This window comes from Chrysochloris asiatica, unplaced genomic scaffold (genome assembly GCF_000296735.1).
Source record: "Chrysochloris asiatica unplaced genomic scaffold, ChrAsi1.0 scaffold00125, whole genome shotgun sequence".
Classification (NCBI taxonomy): Eukaryota; Metazoa; Chordata; class Mammalia; order Afrosoricida; family Chrysochloridae; genus Chrysochloris; species Chrysochloris asiatica.
The window spans coordinates 6254947-6275374 of record NW_006408643.1 but is presented as its reverse complement, the minus strand read 5'-3'; the positions used below and the strand labels follow the sequence as shown (position 1 = coordinate 6275374).

The 20428-nt window shown below is 50.3% G+C and overlaps 1 protein-coding gene across 1 annotated transcript in view; it reads left to right on the top strand.

Moving 5' to 3' along the window:
- CELF5 (CUGBP, Elav-like family member 5) overlaps positions 1-17512 on the top strand; it is a 69992-nt gene extending 52480 nt beyond the window's left edge. Inside the window, exons 5-12 of the mRNA XM_006868955.1 lie at positions 2016-2095; positions 2618-2764; positions 3628-3769; positions 3851-3997; positions 8407-8469; positions 9659-9742; positions 12423-12566; positions 17345-17512. Of these exons, the coding sequence (XP_006869017.1) occupies positions 2016-2095; positions 2618-2764; positions 3628-3769; positions 3851-3997; positions 8407-8469; positions 9659-9742; positions 12423-12566; positions 17345-17472 (935 nt within the window). The 3' untranslated portion in view covers positions 17473-17512. The remainder of the gene's footprint in view (positions 1-2015; positions 2096-2617; positions 2765-3627; positions 3770-3850; positions 3998-8406; positions 8470-9658; positions 9743-12422; positions 12567-17344) is intronic.
- Positions 17513-20428: the final 2916 nt, after the last annotated feature.

The window sequence follows — 20428 nt, the reverse complement described above, 5'->3', positions numbered from 1 at the left end:
TCCAGTATGGAGTGTAGGTCTACTTCCAGCTCATTTGTCTCAGTCACTTTATCTCGTTTCTGGACATGTGCTGATATGGTCATCTGCTTCTATTTTTTGGGTGTATTCAGGAGTTATCTGTGGCCTTAATTGCCTCCAAGTAGATGTGATCAGGAGATGGGCTTCCCTTCTTCCTGAGAAATTTTACGATGCTGCTGTTGGTCGTTGTGATGTAACTCAGGATTTAATTTTTGGCCTATTTCTTTTTTAGTCTGCCTGTCCCACTCCACAATCCCCGTTCAGGCCTTTTTCTGAGTGATAAACTGTTCTGGGCCAGCTGTGGCCGTTTTGTGCTGCCGTTTGGTTTTAAGTGAAAACTGTCACTTTAAATTTTGAGGAGATCTATGCGCATGTGAAGTAGAACCCTCCAGGGTGGGGTGTGATGTCCATTCACTCAGGACCCTCTCTAGTCATCATAATGGAGGTGCACAGACAGCATGAGACTAGTGAACAGATTCAAAATTAAAGAATGTCCATACCTTTGTCTCCGCGGTTCTGTCAGGCGTCTGTGGCTGCTCTGATCCTTCCCCTGATTGGTCTCGCCCAAGATGGCGGCTCCGGGAGCAGCTGAGCGTCTTGAATTAGAAAGCAATGGATTTCTTGCTTCTGCTACAAATTCCCCTAGCTGTAAGCCTTCCAACCTTCTAAATATTCCTTTAAATGTGGTTCAGAGTTCTGGCACCATCCCCTGAGCCTGCCTGGTCTGGTATTCTGTGTTGTTGGTGATGGAGCCCCTCACTGCACGTCTACTGGATCTGCCATCATGTTTGTTCTCTTATTTCTTTATTTAAAATTTTTATTTATTTAATCTTGTTGTTGAGAATACGCACTGCAAAAGTACTCCCAATTCAAGTTTCTCTATGTCCGGTTCAGGGACACTGACTACAGTCTTCAAGTTGTGTAACCACCTTCACTGTCTTTTTCTGAGTTGTTCCCCCGCCTACACACACACACACACCATAAGCATATGCTCACTGCCCCTCAGGAAGAGCCATCCATTGAAAGCGCATAATTCAGTAACATTGGGTGGATTCATAAAGTAGTACAGCCATCCCCACCATCTAGTGCCAAACATGTTCATCACCCCCGAAGGCTGCCTGGGTCTCACATGCAATTCCATCTGTCTGATGGCCTTGCCCAACCTGTCTGTGTTTGGGTGTCTCTGTCTGTCTATCTGACTGACTCGCTTGCTGGACCCTATCTGGTGGAGGTTGATCTCTATCGGCCTCACTCTGGTCACATGACTCTGTCTTTCTGGGTCTGAGGGTTTCCACCTGACTCTGCCCACAGGATTGTATCTTTCAGCTCCCGTGCTGGATGGGGCCTGCGGGTCCGATGGTAAATGTCTGCTTTCCTGTGGTCAGTGGCTAATGATGTTCTGTAAGCCTCCTCTTCACCTACCCGACTGCCTTCTCCCCACCTCATTTTGTCCATCTCACTGTGGGCAGACCCACAGATGGTCTGGCTGCGTAGTTCTCTGTCCAGCTGGATGACTTTCTGATGGAATGAATGAATGAAAGAATGAATGGTTGATCATCTAACTCCACAGGTATCTCATTGTCTTTCTGTCTGATTGTTCAGATGCCTTTCTGAACAAGTGTCGGTCGTCTTTCTATTGCTTCACTCTCTGACTCTGTGTCTGTCTGTCCATGTGGTTGTCTGACTGTCTGATTTTTCTGCCTAGTTGTCCAGTTGTTTGAACACGTGGCTCTCTTTCTGCTGGCTGACTGGCCAACTCTTTTGACTGTCTGTTTGATCTGGTTCCTGTCTGATCTTTTTTTCTGTCCAATGGTCCCTCTGTCTGCACAAATGCTGGCTGTCTTTCTTTTTCTGTCTGATTGTCCAGCTGTCTGTCTGCACAGATACTGGCTGTGTCTCCCTGGCTGAGTGTGTCTGATCCAGGCTCCCAGTTCTCTCTCCCATGTGCTCTCCCTGGAGAGACCCCTAACCTTCACCTCTTTCCTTCTTCCGAGCAGGCTGTGCCTTCGTGAAGTTTTCTTCTCACACAGAGGCGCAAGCGGCCATCCATGCCTTGCATGGTAGCCAGACTATGCCAGTGAGTAGAAGCTGCCCTTAGCTGTGGTGTTATGGGGAGAGGGGTGGTCAGGGACAAATTCAGGCTGTCCCCCATCATCCCAGCCAGAGAAGCACAGTGTGGGTACACCAGGAAAGTGGGGCTCCCTCCTTGCAGGGCTGGTTCTGTGCTCACCTGGGAGGGAGGCTACCTACCATTGGCCCACACACGGTCAACCCGTCACTTCCTGTCCTGGCTCAGCCTGCTTTTCTGTTGCCTCTGGACTCTGTCCACCCGGGCAGGGTACAACAAACTGGGGCTGGACTCTCACCTACTCTGGGCCCTCCATCTGTGCATCAGACGCTTCCCCTGGGGCTGAACTCTCCACGTGTGCTGCCCAGTCATCCTGGGGGTCCCAGACACTGATCTTCAGGATAGTGTCACGGTGGCTCCAGGTCCTGTGGCTGGGGACTGGGGGGGATATCTCAGCCCAGGGAGCTGGGCCAGAATGATTCCAGGGACCCAGAGTCCTGGCTACCTCCACCCATATTTCCCTCCCTGCAGGGCGCCTCCTCGAGCCTGGTGGTCAAGTTTGCAGACACGGACAAGGAGCGAACGCTGCGGCGCATGCAGCAGATGGTGGGCCAGCTGGGCATCCTGACGCCCTCCCTCACTCTGCCCTTCAGCCCCTACAGTGCCTACGCCCAGGCTGTGAGTGCCCCCGTCCCTGGTGATCCCCCACCCTGGACTTAGTCCATTCATTCCTTGTGGGAGGGCTCTGCCTCTGTGCACATATTCCTGTTTCTTGGTCAAATCTCTCTGACTCAGGGTCCAGTGCTGCCTATGGTCAAGCCCCAAATGCCAGGGTGGTTCCTGAGTCTCAGACTCTGATGAATCCCCAACTATAAACTGAGACCTGAACCCAGGAGAATCCCAACTCTGGACAGATAGAACCCCAAGCTGATCCTACAAGTCAGGCTGAGCCCTGTACTGAACCCCAAGGCTGAGCCCTGATCCCAGGCTGAGCCCCAGTTTCTAACTGGGACCTGTTCTTAGACTGAGTCTCAACCTCAGACTGAGCCCTGGTCCCAGGTTGAGCCCTGATTCTTGACTGATCCCTGATTCCAGGCTAAACCATGATTCCTAATTGAGCCCTGATTCCAGGCTTAGCCCTGATTCCTAACTGAGCCTTAATCCCAGGCTTAGCCCTGATTCCTAACTGAGCCCTAATCCCAGGCTTAGCCCTGATTCCTAACTGAGCCCTAATCCCAGGCTGAGCCCTGATTTCTGATTTAGCCCAGATTCAGACTGAGCCCTGGTCCCAGGCTGAGCCTTGATTCCTAAATCTGGATCCCAGGCTGAACCCTGATTCTTAACTGAGTCCTAACCCCAGGCTGAGCCCCAATTCCTAACTCGGTCCTGATTCTGAACCCAGCCCAACTAAATCATGATCACAGGCTGAGCCCTAACCCCAGGCTGGAACCCCAATTCCTGACCTATCCCTGACCCTAACCCTAAGTCCCCCTTGAGCTGTGCTCTCACCCCGGTTCTGCCTGATAACTCCCTTCCTGTAGCTCATGCAGCAGCAGACGACAGTCCTTTCCACCTCGGGCAGCTACTTGAGCCCCAGCATGGCCTTCTCACCCTGCCACATCCAGCAGATTGGCGCTGTCAGCTTGAATGGGCTGCCTGCCACGCCCATTGCTCCTGCCTCTGGTGAGACCCCCAAGGGATGCAGAAAGGGTGGGCAGGGATGATCCATAGCCAAGGTCTTCCTGACCCCCTTCTGCTCTGCAGGGCTGCACTCGCCCCCACTGCTTGGCACTGCCGCTGTGCCAGGTCTAGTGACGCCCATCACCAACGGCTTTGCAGGTGTTGTGCCCTTTCCTGGAGGGCACCCGGCCCTGGAGACCGTGTATGCCAATGGCCTCGTGCCCTACCCAGGTAAATGGGAGAGTTGGGGAGATAGGGACAGTGCTTCTGGAACCATGCATCCAGACATTCCTGGGTTCACATCCCAGTTCTGTGACCCTGGGTCTCTTTAAGTCTCAGAGCCTCAGTTTTCTCATGTGGGACATGGGGCAGATAAGCTTTACACGCCTCACAGGGATGCAGTAACAACTGAGCCAGTATGTCAAATTGCCTGTCACAGGGGTCGGGGCATGTAGAATCTTAGCTATGAATTGGTACAAGGATTCCTAGTGTCACAGTGGAACTCAGTATTAGCACGGTTGATGGTTCAAACCCACCAGCGGCTCTGCAGGAGAAAGATGAGGCTCTCTGCTCCCGTAAAGATTTACAGCCTCAGAAACCCTAAGGAGCAGGTCTACTCTGTCCTATAGGGTCGCCTAAGAGTCTAGTTGACTTGATGACAGTGGATTTATTCATTGTTACCATTAGGGATGGTTGTTGTTGTTGTTGTCAGGTGCCATCGAGTCAGAACCGACTCATAGTGACCCTATGCACAGCAGAACGAAACAATGTCCGATCCTGGGCCAACCTCACTACCGCCGCCACACTTGATGCCATCAATGATGCCACCTGGCTGATCCATCTCGTTGGGGGTCTTCCTCTTTTTCTCTGACCCTCCACCTTACCAAACATGACATCCTTCTCCAGCAATTGTTCCCTCCTGACAATATGTCCAAAGTATGAGAGACGAAGCTTAGCCATCCTGGCCTCCAAGGAGCACTCTGTTTGTACTTCTTCCAAAACAGATCTATTGGTTCTTTTGGCAGTCCACAGCACTTTCAGTATTCTCCTCCAACACCACAACTCAAAGGCATCAATTCTTCTACGATCTTCCTTATTCACTGTCCAGCTTTCACATCCATATGAGGTTATTGAAAATACCATGGCTTGGGTCAGGTGCACCTTAGTCCTCAAGCTGACATCTCTGCTCTTCAATACTTTAAAAAGTTCCTGTGCAGCAGATTTGCCCAGTGCAATACGTCGTCTGATCTCTTGACTGCTGCTTCCGCGAGTGTTGATAGTTGATCCAAGAAGAATGAAGTCCTTGACAACTTCAATCTTTTCTCCATTGATAAGAATGCTGTTTATTGGTCCAGTGGTGAGGATTTTTGTTTTCTTAACATTGAGATGTAATCCATATCGAAGGCTGTGCTCTTTGATCTTCATCAGTATAATGTTTCAAGTCCTCTTCACTTTCAGCAAGCATTAGGGATGGTATGAAGACATGTATGCATTCATTCATTTATTCAGTAATGTTGTTGTTATTACAGGCAATTGAATCAGTTCCTACTCACAGCAACCCTGTATAGGGGTTCCAAGAAATGGCTGGTGGGTTTAAACCACTGACCTTGTGATTAGAAGGCCAGTGCTTACCCCTTAACACCACACCAGGACTCCATTCACCGATGACCACACACTAATTTGAGCTTGGTCGTACACTCATGATTTTAGAGCAAACACCTCCCAAATCCTTTATGTGGTAAAGTAAGGCACCATCTGCCCATCACCAACTTTTAAAAGTTTTTATTGTGAATTGAGTGATAGTTTACATGGGGGACATCAGTTTTACTCTCATTGTTTCATTGCAATGATTACACTCTCTTCCATGCATCATCATTCAACAGTATTCCCTTTGTTTGTTTGTTTGTTTTGAGGGGGTGTACACAAAAACACTCAGGAATAATCATTTAAACAACCAAAGGGCACATTCTGCAAGCCTGCCTCCTGGCTGCCAGCACACAGCCTCTCTCTTTCCATGAGTCTAGAGTCCTCAGCTGCTCTATCTCTCCATGCCCTCATCTCTTTCTCCATCTCTCCTTACCTTGAAAGAATTAAAGGATCTCAAGAAGTTGCAAAAATAGTCAAGACAGATCCTGTGTACCTTTTCTCAGCTCCTCCCACCCCTGTCCCAATGCACTGTTGTCTTCCATAAACACCCTACATTGTCAAGAACAGGAAACTGACATTGTTGTTGTTGGTTAGTTGTAGTTGTGACTCATGGTGACCCCGTGTGCTCCGTAGGCTTTTCAAGGCTTTGAACTTTCAGAAGCATTTCGCCAGGTCTTTCTTCCGAAGCACCTCTAGGTGGGTTTAAACTGCCAACCTTTTGTTTAGTAGATGAGTACTTAAGCATTTGCGCCACCCAGGGGCTCCATTGCACATCACACAATTAACTGGACTTCAAATTGGATTTATGTTTTGCTACTTTTTACACAAAAATCTGCGTGTGTGTAGTTCTGTATCACCTGACTATAGATTGTCATTGTTGATGTTATGTGCTGTCGAGTCTTTGAGACTCATAGAGACCCTGTACAGGGTTTCCAAGAGCAACTGGTGGGTTTGAACTGCCGACTTTGTAGTTACCAGTCCAGTGCTTATCCTACAGCGCCACACCAGGATTTCCCATTATATGCTGTTGTGGTTGTTGATAAGTGCCATGGAGTCGGTTCTGACTCACAGCTACCCTGCATAGGTTTTCCAAGGAGCAGCTGGTGGGTTTGAACCGCCAACCTTATGGTTAGCACTCCTGTGCTCATCCTACAGCACCACACTGAGGGTCAACCACATGCATTGCTACTAGCTTTCCAGTTCATACATGCACAGGTTTAGGCCCAACAAAACATGTTTAAACATGTCTCTGCGATCAGTGGGAGGTTGCAGACAAGTTCTTGTCTCAGTCTTGGGTGACTTCAAAACAAAAAGATTCCATTGAAACAGTGGTTTTATAGGGGATCTGTGGGGCCAATTAAATTCAATGCAAAGAGGTCAGCTCGGAAGATTATGGCAACTGCTTTTTGGGATCCCAAAGGGGACATCTTGATTGATTTTCTTGAAGGACACAGTATAATCACAGGGGCTTATTAGGAAGAAGTCTTAAGAAAATAGAAAATTGCATCAGTGAGAAGAAGACCAGGAAAGTTGTGCAGAAGAATTAGTTTTCCATCCAGGCAATGCATCTACTTATTCTTCGAGGGGAACTAGGGTTGTCCAATGAGAGTTTCATTGGTAAACCTTACCCATCCACCCTACAACACCCATCTTGCTCTTTCAGACCTCTTTTGTTCTCCAAACTGAAAGAACATTTAAAAGGAACACAATTTGAGTCTCCCAAGGATGCCAAAGCTGCCATCTTGATGTGGTGTAAATCGGAGAGTACAGAATTCTTTTGGGGAAGGGTTAGAGAGAAGGAAACACAACCTTCAGAAGCGTATAGACCTAGAGGAGGATATGTCGAGAAGCAATAGCTTCACATTTTGATATTTTTGTTTAATAAAGGTTTCTATGATTCTTGTGCAATTGCTTGATACAAAATCATAGAATCCATGGTAGCTTCAATTGCCTATATGCATGTGAAAGTTGGACCATGAATAAGGAAGATCGTAGGAGAATCAATGCATTTGAACTACGGTGGTGGTCAAGACTATGAGAAGTACCATGGAGTGCTGCTAGATGAACCAACAAACAAACCTGTGTTGGAAGAAGTGCAGTGAGAATGCTTCTTTGAAGCCAGGATGGCGAGGCATCATCTCTCACACTTCAGACATGTGATCAAGAGGGACCAGTCCCTGAAGAAGGACATCATACCAGATGAAGTGGAGAGTTAATGCAAAAGAGGACAATCCCCAACAAAATGGATTGGCACAGTGACAGCAGCAATAGACTTAAACGTAACAACAGTTGTGAGGTTGGCATAGGATTGGGTAGTGTTTCATTCTGTTGTGCATAGGGTCACTGTGAATTGGAACTCACTCAATGGCACCTAACAACAACATGATTTTGTAGCAATGCTTTCTGATTGACTTTCACAGATTCATGTAACATCACCACATAGTAACCCTTTCATACTACCTTGTTATAGTCACCCCTCCCATTGTCTACCACGCTCTCTCCATGCAAGCAGACATATTTAACTTAATGTTTCCCTGTCCCCATGACCAGCTCCGCCCCTGTTGTTAAGAACCGTTTTGGTGGCTTGGATAAGCTCTCCCACCTCACCCACCTCTCCTGGTCCAACTTTAAAGGCAGCTTGAACCTTCTAGGACCAGGGAGAGGGGTGGAGATGGGAAAGGATACATAGAGTCTGAGGAATCCAGAGACTAGAGGGGAGAAGGAAAGGGGTCCCTTTGAGAGGTGAGGGGGTTGGGATGGGGAGACAGAGATAGAGGTGAAGGTTAAACCTCTCTGGAGTTGGACAAACCCTGATTTCAGTTTAGCTTCTGTCATTTCTTGTCTGAGCAGCCCTATGCACCTCAGTTACCTCATACCAGTAACAAGCTTAGCGCGAAAGGTGGAGCTGGGGCAGTTGTTCGTTGCCCTCCCTCTGGCTGTTGAGGAGAGAGTCTTCCTGCGCCCTTGCTCCACTCAGACCTCTCTGCCCACAGCTCAGAGCCCCACCGTGGCGGAGACCCTCCATCCTGCCTTCTCTGGAGTCCAGCAGTACACAGGTAAGAGTGGCCGGATGGCCCCGCCCCCATGACCAGCTTCGCCCCGCCCCTGTTAAGTGTCATCGAGTACCCTCAACTTTTTTCCCACACCTAGCCACGCCTCCCGTCTGGCCCCACCCCTCATGGTCCGCTCTGACCCCACCTTTGTCTTGAGGTTTCAAGGCCTGGCCCTCAATGTGGCCCCGCCCACACCTTAGCCTACCTCTAAGTCCACCCCCTCATGTTCATTGTTGACCCTCCTGTTTGTCACCCTTTGACAGTGCCTACCTCTTAAGCCTGCCCAGCCCTTCCCTTGCCTCTCTCAATACCCTGCCCCGACCTCTGGTCCTTCCTAAGGCTGGTCCTCTGGCAGTGCCCAACTCCTGCCATGGCCCGCCCCTCTGACCTGCCCCACTCCTATGGCTCCGCCCCCAAGTCCTGCCCCCATCCCCTTCCTAAGTCTGTCTTGGCCTCACTCTCCAGCATGACCCTGCCCTCTGGACAGTTCTCCCTCATCTCTTCTCCCCTCCCGCCCTACCAACCCAACTCCCCATGTGGCTGTTTCCGGTAAACCCGCCATGGCCCTACCTCCAGGCCCGCCCTTCACTATGGCCCCGCCTACAACATCCTACCCACCCGGCAACAAGATTCCCCATCCCCAGACCCGCCCTCCATCTTGGCCCGTCCACAACATCCCATCCTCCATACGAAAACGGAGTGGCTCAATTCTCGGTTCAGTTTCTTGAGGTGACTCTCCAAGTTCTTTTCTGGCTCCAAGCCTAATATTCTAGATCCACCCTCCCAGGAAGCCTATACATGTCCACCTGGCCAGGTTCTTCGATCTGGCCCCGCCCATCAAGTCCTGCTCTGGCCCCTCCCTCAGACCCACTTTCCAACTTGGCCTAAGTCTGATGTGCTAGACACGCCTTCTATTGTAGCCCCTCCCCGGCACCCTGGTCCCTAGACACTGTGGCCCCGCCCACAACTCCCTGGACCCGCCCTACTGCATCCCGCCCTCCATCGTAGCGCCGCCCTGCTGTGGCCCAGCTCAGGCCCATCTTGTGTCGTGGCTCCACCCCTCCGAGGCCCCGGCCCGGCCCGGCCCGGCCCGCCCTCATTTGTGGCCCCGCCCCGCAGCGGCCCCTCCCCGCTGCGCTGGTTGCGGCCCGGGCCTCACAGCCGCTTCGGCGTGTCTCCCCGGTCTCCGCAGCCATGTACCCCACCGCGGCCATCACGCCCATCGCGCACAGCGTGCCCCAGCCACCGCCCCTCCTACAGCAGCAGCAGCGAGAAGGTGAGGCGGCCGCGACCTCCCCGGACGCAGCCCTGCCCCACCCGCTCCTGCAGGCCCCAGGGAGCTGCACGGGCCTGGGTGCGAATTCCAGCGCAGACCCGGCGCGCTGGTGCTCCTGGGCAGCGGGGCTACTCTCTCTGGGCCTCAGTTTCCTCCTCCGGAAGGCCCCGCCCCCGCCGCAGGTGGTGGGGAGGGCTGCAGGTAAAAAACTCTTAGAGCATCCTTCGCGGAGCCGCCAGCCTCCAGCAGCCACCCACACTGGCCTATCCTCTAGGTTTGGAGAGAGGAAACCAGTTTGGAGCTTGGCGGGAGAGGGGCAGTGAAGGCTCTCCTGGTAAAGACTTTGTGGGGAAAGGGTTAAAGTCTGGAGTCCCACAACCCAGGTTCAAACTCATCTCCTTGTGACTTGTGACATCATGAGCGCTGTCTCAGTTTTTCCATCTGCAAAGTGGGCGACCATCGGTGCCAGTAGCTTATATTGGGAAATGAGGCACCTGACATGAAGTAGGCCCACAGCCTCGGTGGAGTCCCTTCTTGTTAAATGCCATAGAGTCGGTTCTGATTCAGTGACCCTGTATGGTTTTCTGAGGAGCAGCTGGTGGGTTTGAACAGCCAACCTTGTGGTTCGCAGCCCAGTGCTGATCCTACAGCGCCACACCAGGAGTCCTGTGGAGTCCCAATGGCCTGGCCAGGAGACTGAGTTCTTTGAGAATCTGCTCTATTTCTCCTGTGGACAGGATAGCAGAGCTGTTTTAGAAGCAATCCTAGACTGAAAGGAGGAAGATCTCCCAAGTCCCCCCAACCAGCTGACACCCTGTCATTGATCAGATATTAAAATCAACAACAGTAAAAACACATGCATTTGGAAACAGCCCCCCCATGTGCTGGGGGTCTTTGGTGTGATCCTCACAGCACCCATGTGCCGCCAACATGGATAGCCTTAGTGAAACGTCACTGAGACCTCAGTGGCCTTGGGTCACTTACTTTCTGGATGGCCCTGGTCTTGGTTTTCCCCTTCATAATCAGCACTGCCAGGAGGTGATCTATGTATTCTTAAAAATCAACTCATTGTACAGAATTGCACAGTATAAACTCCAGGGCATGTGAGCACAAAACCCAAAAACTTCATTAGTCACACATTTTAAAAGGGGGGGAGGGGTAAATATAATAAAAATGGTAGCTTAGAAAAAATATGTACGTTGTATGTACTGCAATAAACATTATTCTCTACCATGGAAAAGGCCTGAAGTTTCCACATGCCATAGGTGGAATTCCAGTTTGTGGACGGAGGAGGGGGTATATGTGCATTTTTATTTTCTCAAGAGGTTGGGTTCAGCTGGTGTGCTTTTCTGTATTCACCTGGTGCCCCTAGGGGTCAAAATCCTACAGAATCAAGCACCGCGTTCCTCGTAAACTCAAATGATTCCTGAATGTATCAGTCATGTTGGAACCAACCCATAGTTGAAAACCAAATTGGACTCCTGATATGGTATTGTGGGTTAACGCACTGGACTGCAAAGTCAGTCTTAACTGCAAGGTTAGTGGTTCAAGCCTGCCAAAAACCCTATACAGGATCACTATGGGTTGGGACCGACTTACTTGATGGCATTTAACAATAACAACAACAATCTTGGATTTTGTCTTTTCTAAAATTGGGGGATCTGTCTGTGATTTGGGGGCTACCCCTGTTTTTATGTGGACACAGAAGAACGTAATCTTGAGTTGTTGGATGAGCAGTAGGTTTGGGACTATCCAGGGCTTTGGGTCATCTGTATTGTAAAATGCTACAACTCCTTGTGCTTTAGCATAGTGGTTATAAGATGGGCTGTTAACCTCAGCATCAGCAGTTCGAAACTACCAGCTGTTCTGCAGGAGAAAGATGAGGCTTTCTGTTCCTGTAAAGATTTACAGCCTCGGAAACCCTGTACAGGGTCACTGTGAGTCAGAACTGACTCGACGGCACTTAACAACAATGGGGCCTGGGATTGGGGAATTATCTGGGTCTTAGGGTAGGCTAGAGATCAAGGTCATTATGAGTTGGAATCAACGCAGCAGCCATAAGTTTGGGGTTCTTTTGCTTTGCTTTGTTTTTAGAAACCAAAGGTAAGCTGTGGCAATCTGCTTTGTAAAGATGACAGACTTGGAGAGCCTACGGGGCAGTTCTACTCTACCCTATAGGGTCATTGTGGGTCTGAATCGCCTCAAGGACAGTGGGTTAGAAATCAAAGAACATCACGTTTGGTAAAGTAGAAGGCCAGAGCTAATGAGTAAAACCCTTCATGGTTGCAGCAGGGAGCTCAAACAAGCCAGAAACTGGGAGGATGGTGCAGAATGGGGCAGCATTTCATTCTGTTATACTGAGGTCACCTTGCGTCCGAGCCAACTAATAAGTAACAGAGACCACCGGAGTTTGGGAGCTTTCCCCGAGTCTGGGCATCATCTCTGGGTGAGGGAATTACCAGTGATTTTGAGCATCCAAATTTGGGATTTTGAAGATGGCGGTTCAGTGCACCTTGCCTTCCCCATCCCCACCATTTCCACGATCCTCCAGTCGGGGTGTCACGGGCACCCTCTCCCAATAGCTGGAGACGCCAGACGTGGCCTCTGGATCCGTGCCCCTCCCTGGGGGGTCTGCCTCCTCTCCTTGGGGGCTTTATGTCTTTCTCTCCCCCACCTGCAGGTCCCGAAGGCTGTAACCTGTTTATCTACCACCTCCCCCAGGAGTTTGGAGACACGGAGCTGACCCAGATGTTCCTGCCCTTCGGCAATATCATCTCCTCCAAGGTGTTTATGGATCGGGCCACCAACCAGAGCAAGTGTTTCGGTGAGTCTCGCCGCAGGCGCCTCTCCTACCCACACCCTGCCCCATGCCCTCACCCTGAAACAGATCAGAGTCCCAAACAATCACATACAGAATTGGAGTGAGCACTTATTGAGTGCCCTCTGTGTGCAGGCGGCTCCCAGGCATCACTTATAAGATGTGTTCATTCATTCATTCAACAAATATATACAGTGTATATCTCTGTGTGTTCCGCACATCATTTCTAAGACCCATTCATTCATTCATGAACACACACACAAAGAGGGCTTCAAAAAGTGTGGAAGAATGGAATGAAAAGATAATGGAATTTATCTGTGAACCTTTTGAAGCTCTCTCATATATATATCAAGTGCCTACTGTTTCAGCTACTTTAGTATGCATCATTTCATGACTCAGTCATAAAATACATATATATATAATCTATATGTGTGGAAGGAGCTCTGGTAGCGTAGTGGTTACGAATCAGGCTGTGAACTGCAAGGTCAGAAGTTCGAAACTACCAGCTGTTCTGCAGGGGAAAGATGAGGCTTTCTGCTCCTGTAGATTAACAGCCTCAGAAACCCTGTACAGGGTCGCTATGAGTCGGAATCGACTATACGGCACATAATGACAACAACATATATGTGGAGCTCTGGTAGCATAGCTGAGTCCTGGTGTGGCGCTGTGGGCTAATGCATCAGATTGCAAAGCCATTTGAACTGCAAGGTTGGTGGTTCAAGCTTACCAGCAGCTCCTTGGAAAGCCTATATAGGGTCGCTATGAGTCGGAATCGACTCGACGGCACTTAACAACAATAACAACTGGTAGCATAGTAGGTTACACATTGGACTGTTAACCACAAGGTCAGTTGTTTGAATCTACCAACTGCTCCGTGGGCGAAAGATGAGGCTTTCTGCTCCCGTAAAGGTTTACAGCCTTAGAAACCTTATACAGGGTCACTATGAGTGGGAACTGACTCCACAGCACACAACCACCACTACAATTACACACACACACACACACATACATATACATGTGTATACGTGAGTCCTGGTGTAGCTGTATAGGATAAACACTGAAATACTAACCGCAAGGTCAGCAGTTCAAACCCACCAGCTGTTCCTTGGAAACCCTATAGAGGGTTGCTATGAGTCAGAACCAGAACAACACACATACATATATATACACGACTGTGAAGACGGCATAGGACTAAGCAATGTTTTGTTCTGTTGCACATAAGGTCGTTTTGAGTTGGAACTGACTTAGCAGCTGCAGGTCAAGTCCTGGTGTGGTGTTGTAGGTTAAGCAGTGGACTGACTGAAAGGTCAGTTTGAATCGAAAGGCCAGCAGTTCAGACTCACCAGCTACTCCTCGGAAACCCTATACAGGGTGGCTGTGAGTGGGAACCAACTTGATGGTACCTAACAACAAAACTCTATTTATATCAGGCACCTACTCTGGACATAGGGTTGCTATGAGTTGAAACGGATTTAGCAGCACCTAACAAACAGAAATGATATGCCAGCATATTCCATGCACCATTTCTAAGATCGCTCACCCATCTACCCTTCATTCAACGCACACACACATACACTCATATCAGGCACCTACTGTGTGCCAGGCACTGTGGGGCTGGCAGCAGAGCAGTGAATGAAAGTACCCAAGTCCCTGTCCTCTGCGATCTGACAGTCTTGCTGCACTGTCCGATAGACCTTTCTCCAATCATGGCAACCTTCTACATCCGTGCTGCCTGACACAATGGCCGCCAGCCCCATGTGGCTACTGAACCCTGGAGAGGTGCCTACTGCTGCCAATGAATTTTTTATTTATTGAGATTTTAGTTCATTGAAATTTAACTTGCTACATGAGGCCAATGGTTACCTTATGAGAAAGCACAGGTCTAAAGGGAGGGACAGAAAAAAAGCAAACAAGGCTATATATATATATATATATATAGGTCAGGTAAGGAAATAGACTGATAAGGTTGGGATGCCACCTTCTTTGAGGAGGTGGCATTTGAACTGAGACCTGAAGGACCATAAGCCAACCATGGGAAAATTTGAGGGAAGGATATTCCAGGCAGGGAGAACATCCCATGCAAAGGCCCTGAGGTAGGACTGCCCATAGTGAATTAGAGGTGGAGTGAAGAGCTGGAGTAGAGTGAGCCAGGGAGAGAGAGAGGAGGGAAAGGCAGGGAAGGTACAGAGCAGGACATGCAGGCTTTTACCTGAGGGAGGTAGGAGTGTTGGAGGGCTCTGGGCAGAGGAGAGACAGGCCTGACTCGGGTGCTCATGGGCACCCTCTGGCTGCTGTGAGAGAAACGGACTAGTGGGTAAGGGTGAGAACTATGTGGGTGTTTGAGGGAAAGGCACTGCAGATAGAGAGAACAGCCTGTGCAAAGGGCCTGAGGCAGGACCCACACTGTTGAATTGGAGGAACAGTGAGGAGGCCTATGTGATTGGTGTAGAGTGAGTGAGGGGGAGAAAGGAGAGGGGAGGGCAGGGAGGAGAAGGGACAGGGCATGCAAAGCCCCCTGGATTTCCAGGATGACTGTCCTCAGAAACAGAGAAAAAGAAGACTCAGAGAGGGGCTGCAATATGTCCAAAGTCACAGAGCAGGAAAGAGGCAGAAGTTAGATTAGAACTATCTGATTCTAAAACCTGGACAGTGTGGTTATGACCCCACACTGTCCTGTCTGAAGGACCAGAGCCTGGCTATTTATTAAACACCTCCTGGGTACACCTAGTACCCAAACATGGAAGGGGAGAATTGTTCTAATTTACTCGGGGAGGCAAGCGGAGCACAGAATGGTCAAGTGCGTATTCAAATTCACACAGCACAGCACATCAGTGGCCCCCTTAAGGACCCAACCTCCCTCCTCCGCACTCTGCTTCCACCCTGCTTCCTGGAGAAGGAGGATGTTGGGAAGGAAAACCCACCCAGCCGCTTTCAACAGAATGATCTTGAGGGCATATTGCCTTTTCTGAGCCTCAGTTTCCACACCTGTAAAATGAGGGGATTAGAGGAAATAGGAGAAATGCAAACGTCTAAAGCTCCCTAGCTGCAACTCTTCCATGGTCCCTCATGAGTTTGGACAGGACAGTGAAGACCCTCCGATCCTGGTCCCACCATCTCTTCACCTCCCTCCCTCCTTGCCCACTCCTCCCCCTCCCCCAGGAGTGCCCTGTTACTGCCACTGGGTGGGTCTCCAGGAGGTTGGTGAAGATGATGAGGTGGCAGGGAGAGATGAGTGTGAGTTGTAGACCCTTAAGGGTGTGGAGGAAGACTTTTAAGGATGGGTTGTTTTTGTTAAATGCCATCGAGTCGGTTCCAACTAATTGTAACCCTTTTTGATGGTGGTGGGAGAGAGGACTGGGGCTAGAGAAACTTGCAAGAGACAGAGACCAAGAGCGAGAGGGAGACAGAGAGATAGTGAGATAGAAAGAGAGGGTGAGGAGAAAACAGTAGCAAGAGAAAGATACATACAAGGACAGATACAAAGATACAAAGAGAGATCGCTCCTTGTCAAAGGCAAGAGAGAGAAGAAGTTAGACCAAAGTCTAAGAGAAGAAGTTAGTCTACAGGGCTGACAGCCTATGTGACCCACAGCCTCATTTACCCTGAGACCAGAAGAACTAGATAGTGTCCAGCTAGTACTGCAGAAAAGGAGCTCTGGTAGTGTAGTGGTTACGAATCGGGCTGTGAACCGCAAGGTCAGCAGTTCGAAACTACCAGCTGCTCCGCGGGAGAAAGACATTTCAGACCATCTGATCAGGGTCACAGTAGATGGATCCTGATAGAATGAGGTGAAAAACATGGAACAGAACCTCTTATTCTTAGAAAGATCACACTTACTGGACTGGTTGAGACTAGACAACTATTACTTTGGGAACACTTTAAACCTTGAATTAAAACTGATTCTCCTTCTAGAGAAATAGCAGATTGGCACACAAAAGGATATTACCCATAAACACGGTCTATGTGTGACCATTAAAAAACCCTCCATATGTGACCAAAAGATCAACAGTTACTTTAAAGCAAAAATGAGAAGGTAAGGGGACAGGGAAACTAGAGCACTGAAAATGGAACCACCAGAATGCAATGAAAGGGAAGGTTGGCATATTCTGGGGAATGTAACTAATGCCACTGCATGTGACTGATGTCACTGAACAATTGATGTAGAAATTGTTGAATGGGAACCTCATTCTGTGTATAAACTTTTACCGAAAACACACGGAACTATTAAAAAGAAGAAAGAGGTATATATAAAGAAAAAGAAATGGAGAGAGAGAAAGAAAGAGGGAGGGAGGCTGAGAAGAAGGAAGAGAGAATAGAGGAAGGAAAGACAGAGTGAAAAGGAGAGATGGAAAAGGCACAACAGACAAGTTGTCCGCCAGAGGGAGAGACAGACAGACAGACAGATGGAGAGACAAGAGTCTAGATGGACAAGGATGTCTGTACCAACAAAGGGTTGTCATCTAAGCCCTGGGGGGAAAGAGGGAGAATATAGCCCCCAGAGACCCCGCCTGCCCCCCATACTGGATGGGAAGTCTTGGCCGAGAAACCAGGTGTAGACCAGACACCCTCTAATGAGTGAGTGCCCTGTCCCCAGAGGCATGCAAGTCCAAGAGAGTCAAAAACAAAGCCAGGGTTGCTGTTATGTCCTCCTCCGGCAAGCCCTTCCACCCGGACGAGCACACATCCAGGGACCCTGTGAGCGGGGAAGCCAGGGCTGCGAGCGCTGGAGCGAGCCGAGGACGCCTGGGTTGCCCACCATGGCGGCGTCCACCCCGTCTCCGCAGGCTTCGTGAGCTTTGACAACCCCGCCAGCGCGCAGAGCGCCATCCAGGCCATGAACGGCTTCCAGATCGGCATGAAGAGGCTCAAGGTGCAGCTGAAACGGCCCAAAGACCCGGGACACCCCTACTGACCTGCCCACAGCCGCACCCGAGGCTGCGGGCCTGGCCCAGGTGAGCCGCCAGGCGGCCCCCCCCCCCCCCGCCCCCGCCCCGCCCCACCCCGCCCCCACTCTCCAATCCTTCCCCTCCTCGCCCTACCGCTGGCAGATCTGCTTCAAGAAGCCTCATGGGACTCCCAGGTTGGTTTGGTGGGCACGGAGCTGGACAGAGATGCCCCCAAACCCAATGTGGCCAGGGGTAGGCCAGAGGGCGAGCTAGAAGGGGGTGGAAAGCGGAAGTGGTGAAGGAATCTTTTTCTGGAGAGGACTTTGCAGGATGAATAGGAGTTTACCAGAGAGGCCCGGTTTGGTCTGGGGTGGGGGGGAGTGTAGGATGGGGATATGTAAGTCTGTCTCCCTTAACCAGAGAAAACATTCAGTTCCCACTCCCACCTCCAGAACCTGGCCTCTAAGGGTAGACCCCAGATGTCTAGTTCAGCTTGAAACCAGGGATGGAGAGTAGGAAGTGGGGAATAGGGGTCTGGACCACAGGACCACCTCCTATTCCCACCAAGCCCTATAAGACTGCCCAGCTGTGCCCCGCTTCCTCTCATAGCTCCTCATTTGGTACATCTCATACCCAGTGGACTTACGGCATAGTGCGTCCACCCTGTTTACCATTGTGCAAAACCCAGCCCCCAAACCCAAACACCCAACGGAAACAAATCCCAGTAGCCCTTAGCAACCAACTCTTATCAACAACAAAATCACCTGCTTTGGAAGGAATGAACCATGCACACAGGAGTCAAAGTTGAAATTTAAAGAACTGCCCCCCCCCCAAGCCTTGATGAACCACATCTGTAAAATGGGCTCTTGGAAGTGACCTCCCAGCGGCTGCAGGGAGGATGCACAGGACTGGAGGGATTTTCCACATGGAGTTCGGCAGTCACTATTTTTCTAGAACATTTTATATCATGCCCTTGTTTTTTTAATCATAATCCCAAAGACCCACCTGGGGTCTGGCACACAATTGGTACTCCGTGAAGGCTGTCAGAACTTTCCAGACCCATTGGGGACAGCATATGCAGTCTCGAGCATATCTGATTATGGGGACAGCAGACGTGGACGTATGGGATGCCACGAAGTTTGCGGCCCTTCCCTTTTAACTCAGTAACCAACAAGTCTTTGCTGAGCACCTGTTACATGCTGGGCACAGCTTCCAGGGTTTGGGGTCGGGGAGACAGGTACTCAGTAGCAGATGAACAAGAAGATGGGGAGAGAAGACACTGACTTGGAACATCCATGGCAGAGGAGGAGGGTGGGACAGGAGAGAGAGCAGAGAAACTTATGTCTTTGTCCTGGAAACGGGCTCAGTGACATTAAGCCCTTTCAAAGCCAGATCTATTAACCTCCAAATCCCTGGAGTCTGCTCTTTCTGAAGAGATGGAGGCTCTTGGGTGCCCAGTCCCTGTCCTGACCAGGGAAGATGGGGGTGGGGAGGTGGGCATCTCTACCCTTGGGGCCCCATCATTGCTCCCTAACACCCATCCCTTCTCCGCCAGGTGAGGGGTCTTCCCACCCTGAGGAGGGTTTCTCGCTTCCAACCGAACCAGGAGTTTTCCGTAAATTACAACCGTGTTTGGACACCAGCCCATCCCTTCCCATTCCCCTCTACCCTAAAATGTGAAACCCCTTTGGAAAGCCACATGGAGTGGGAGAAGGCTCCCGAATTTGGGGGGGAATCAAGGGGTTCACTCCCCATGCCCCCAGGGAGGAGACTTCCTCACTTCCCCTCCCCAACCTTGGTGGTCCCCCAAACGCAATTGAAACTTTTCCTATATATATATTATGTGCATATATATATGGAGGTAGAGACAGTATATATATTTTTTGCGTATAAATCGTGGGACCAAACTTTTCCAACTTCCTTCCATGCGAAGAGAGGGTGACCCTGGGCCGGTCACTCTGAGGCGACCAGAGGAAGGGCTGAGGCTGGCCGGGCATGGGGATCCCACCTCTCGGCTGGCACGTCGGACCAGGGGCTTTTGGCAAAGCACTGGAAATGTGCCAAACCATGATATACCTCCTGGACTCAGCCCCCCTCCCCCCTACAATTCTTGCAGGCCTTTGGGGCCAGCCAGCTTGAGTACCCCACATCCCAGCTGCAGCTTCCAGAACCTTCCCTGGCCCCCAACGCACCTCAGAACCCTGCCTTCCTCCAGATATTGGCACAAAGGAGACCTAGCATTCCCCAGCCTTTGTCTGTCGTCCCCCCCCCACTGCCCCCAAGTCATAGCCTTACTTGTGTGACCAGTAGCCCTTAGCTTTCTGTAGGGGAGGGCAGACAGGGTTGGGGGAGCTCCCCACTCCTCACTGCCCCCCTTCAAGGGCAGGCTTCATCCCCCCTGCCTTCAAATCACCAGCCTCAAAATTAAGGTCTCGTGATTAAGTCATACGTGTTGGCCAAGACTGACCTGAACCGTCCAGGCAGCGACCTCGATACCTCTACAGAGAATTTTTTTTTTTTTTCTTTTCTTTTCTTTTTGATGGTCTTTCTGAGCAGGTATAAAGAAGACAAGAGAAGAAAAAACATGGGGGAGGGGGGAATCAATCGACAGTGGATTTTTATTTACTAGAGAGAGGAGAAGGAACCCTGGTAGCGCTGTGGGTTAAGTGTTGCGCTGCTAACCGCAAGGTCTGCAGGTTCGAACCCACTAGCCGCTCCATGTAAAGATTGAGTCTCAGAAACCCTAGGGAGCCGTTTTATTCTGCCCTCTAGGGCCGCTGTGAGTCGGAATAGACACGATGGCTGTGGGTTTGTGGGGGTGGGGAGGGGGCTGGGGGAGATTTCTGGACTGCCTCTGTAGACCTACCCAAACCATCCCTCCCGTGTAGAAGCACAGAGTCAAGTCTGCCTGACGTCTCGTTGGGGCCTCTCGCCAACTGAGGCACCAGAGAATTTAATAAGCTCAAAAAAAAATTATATATA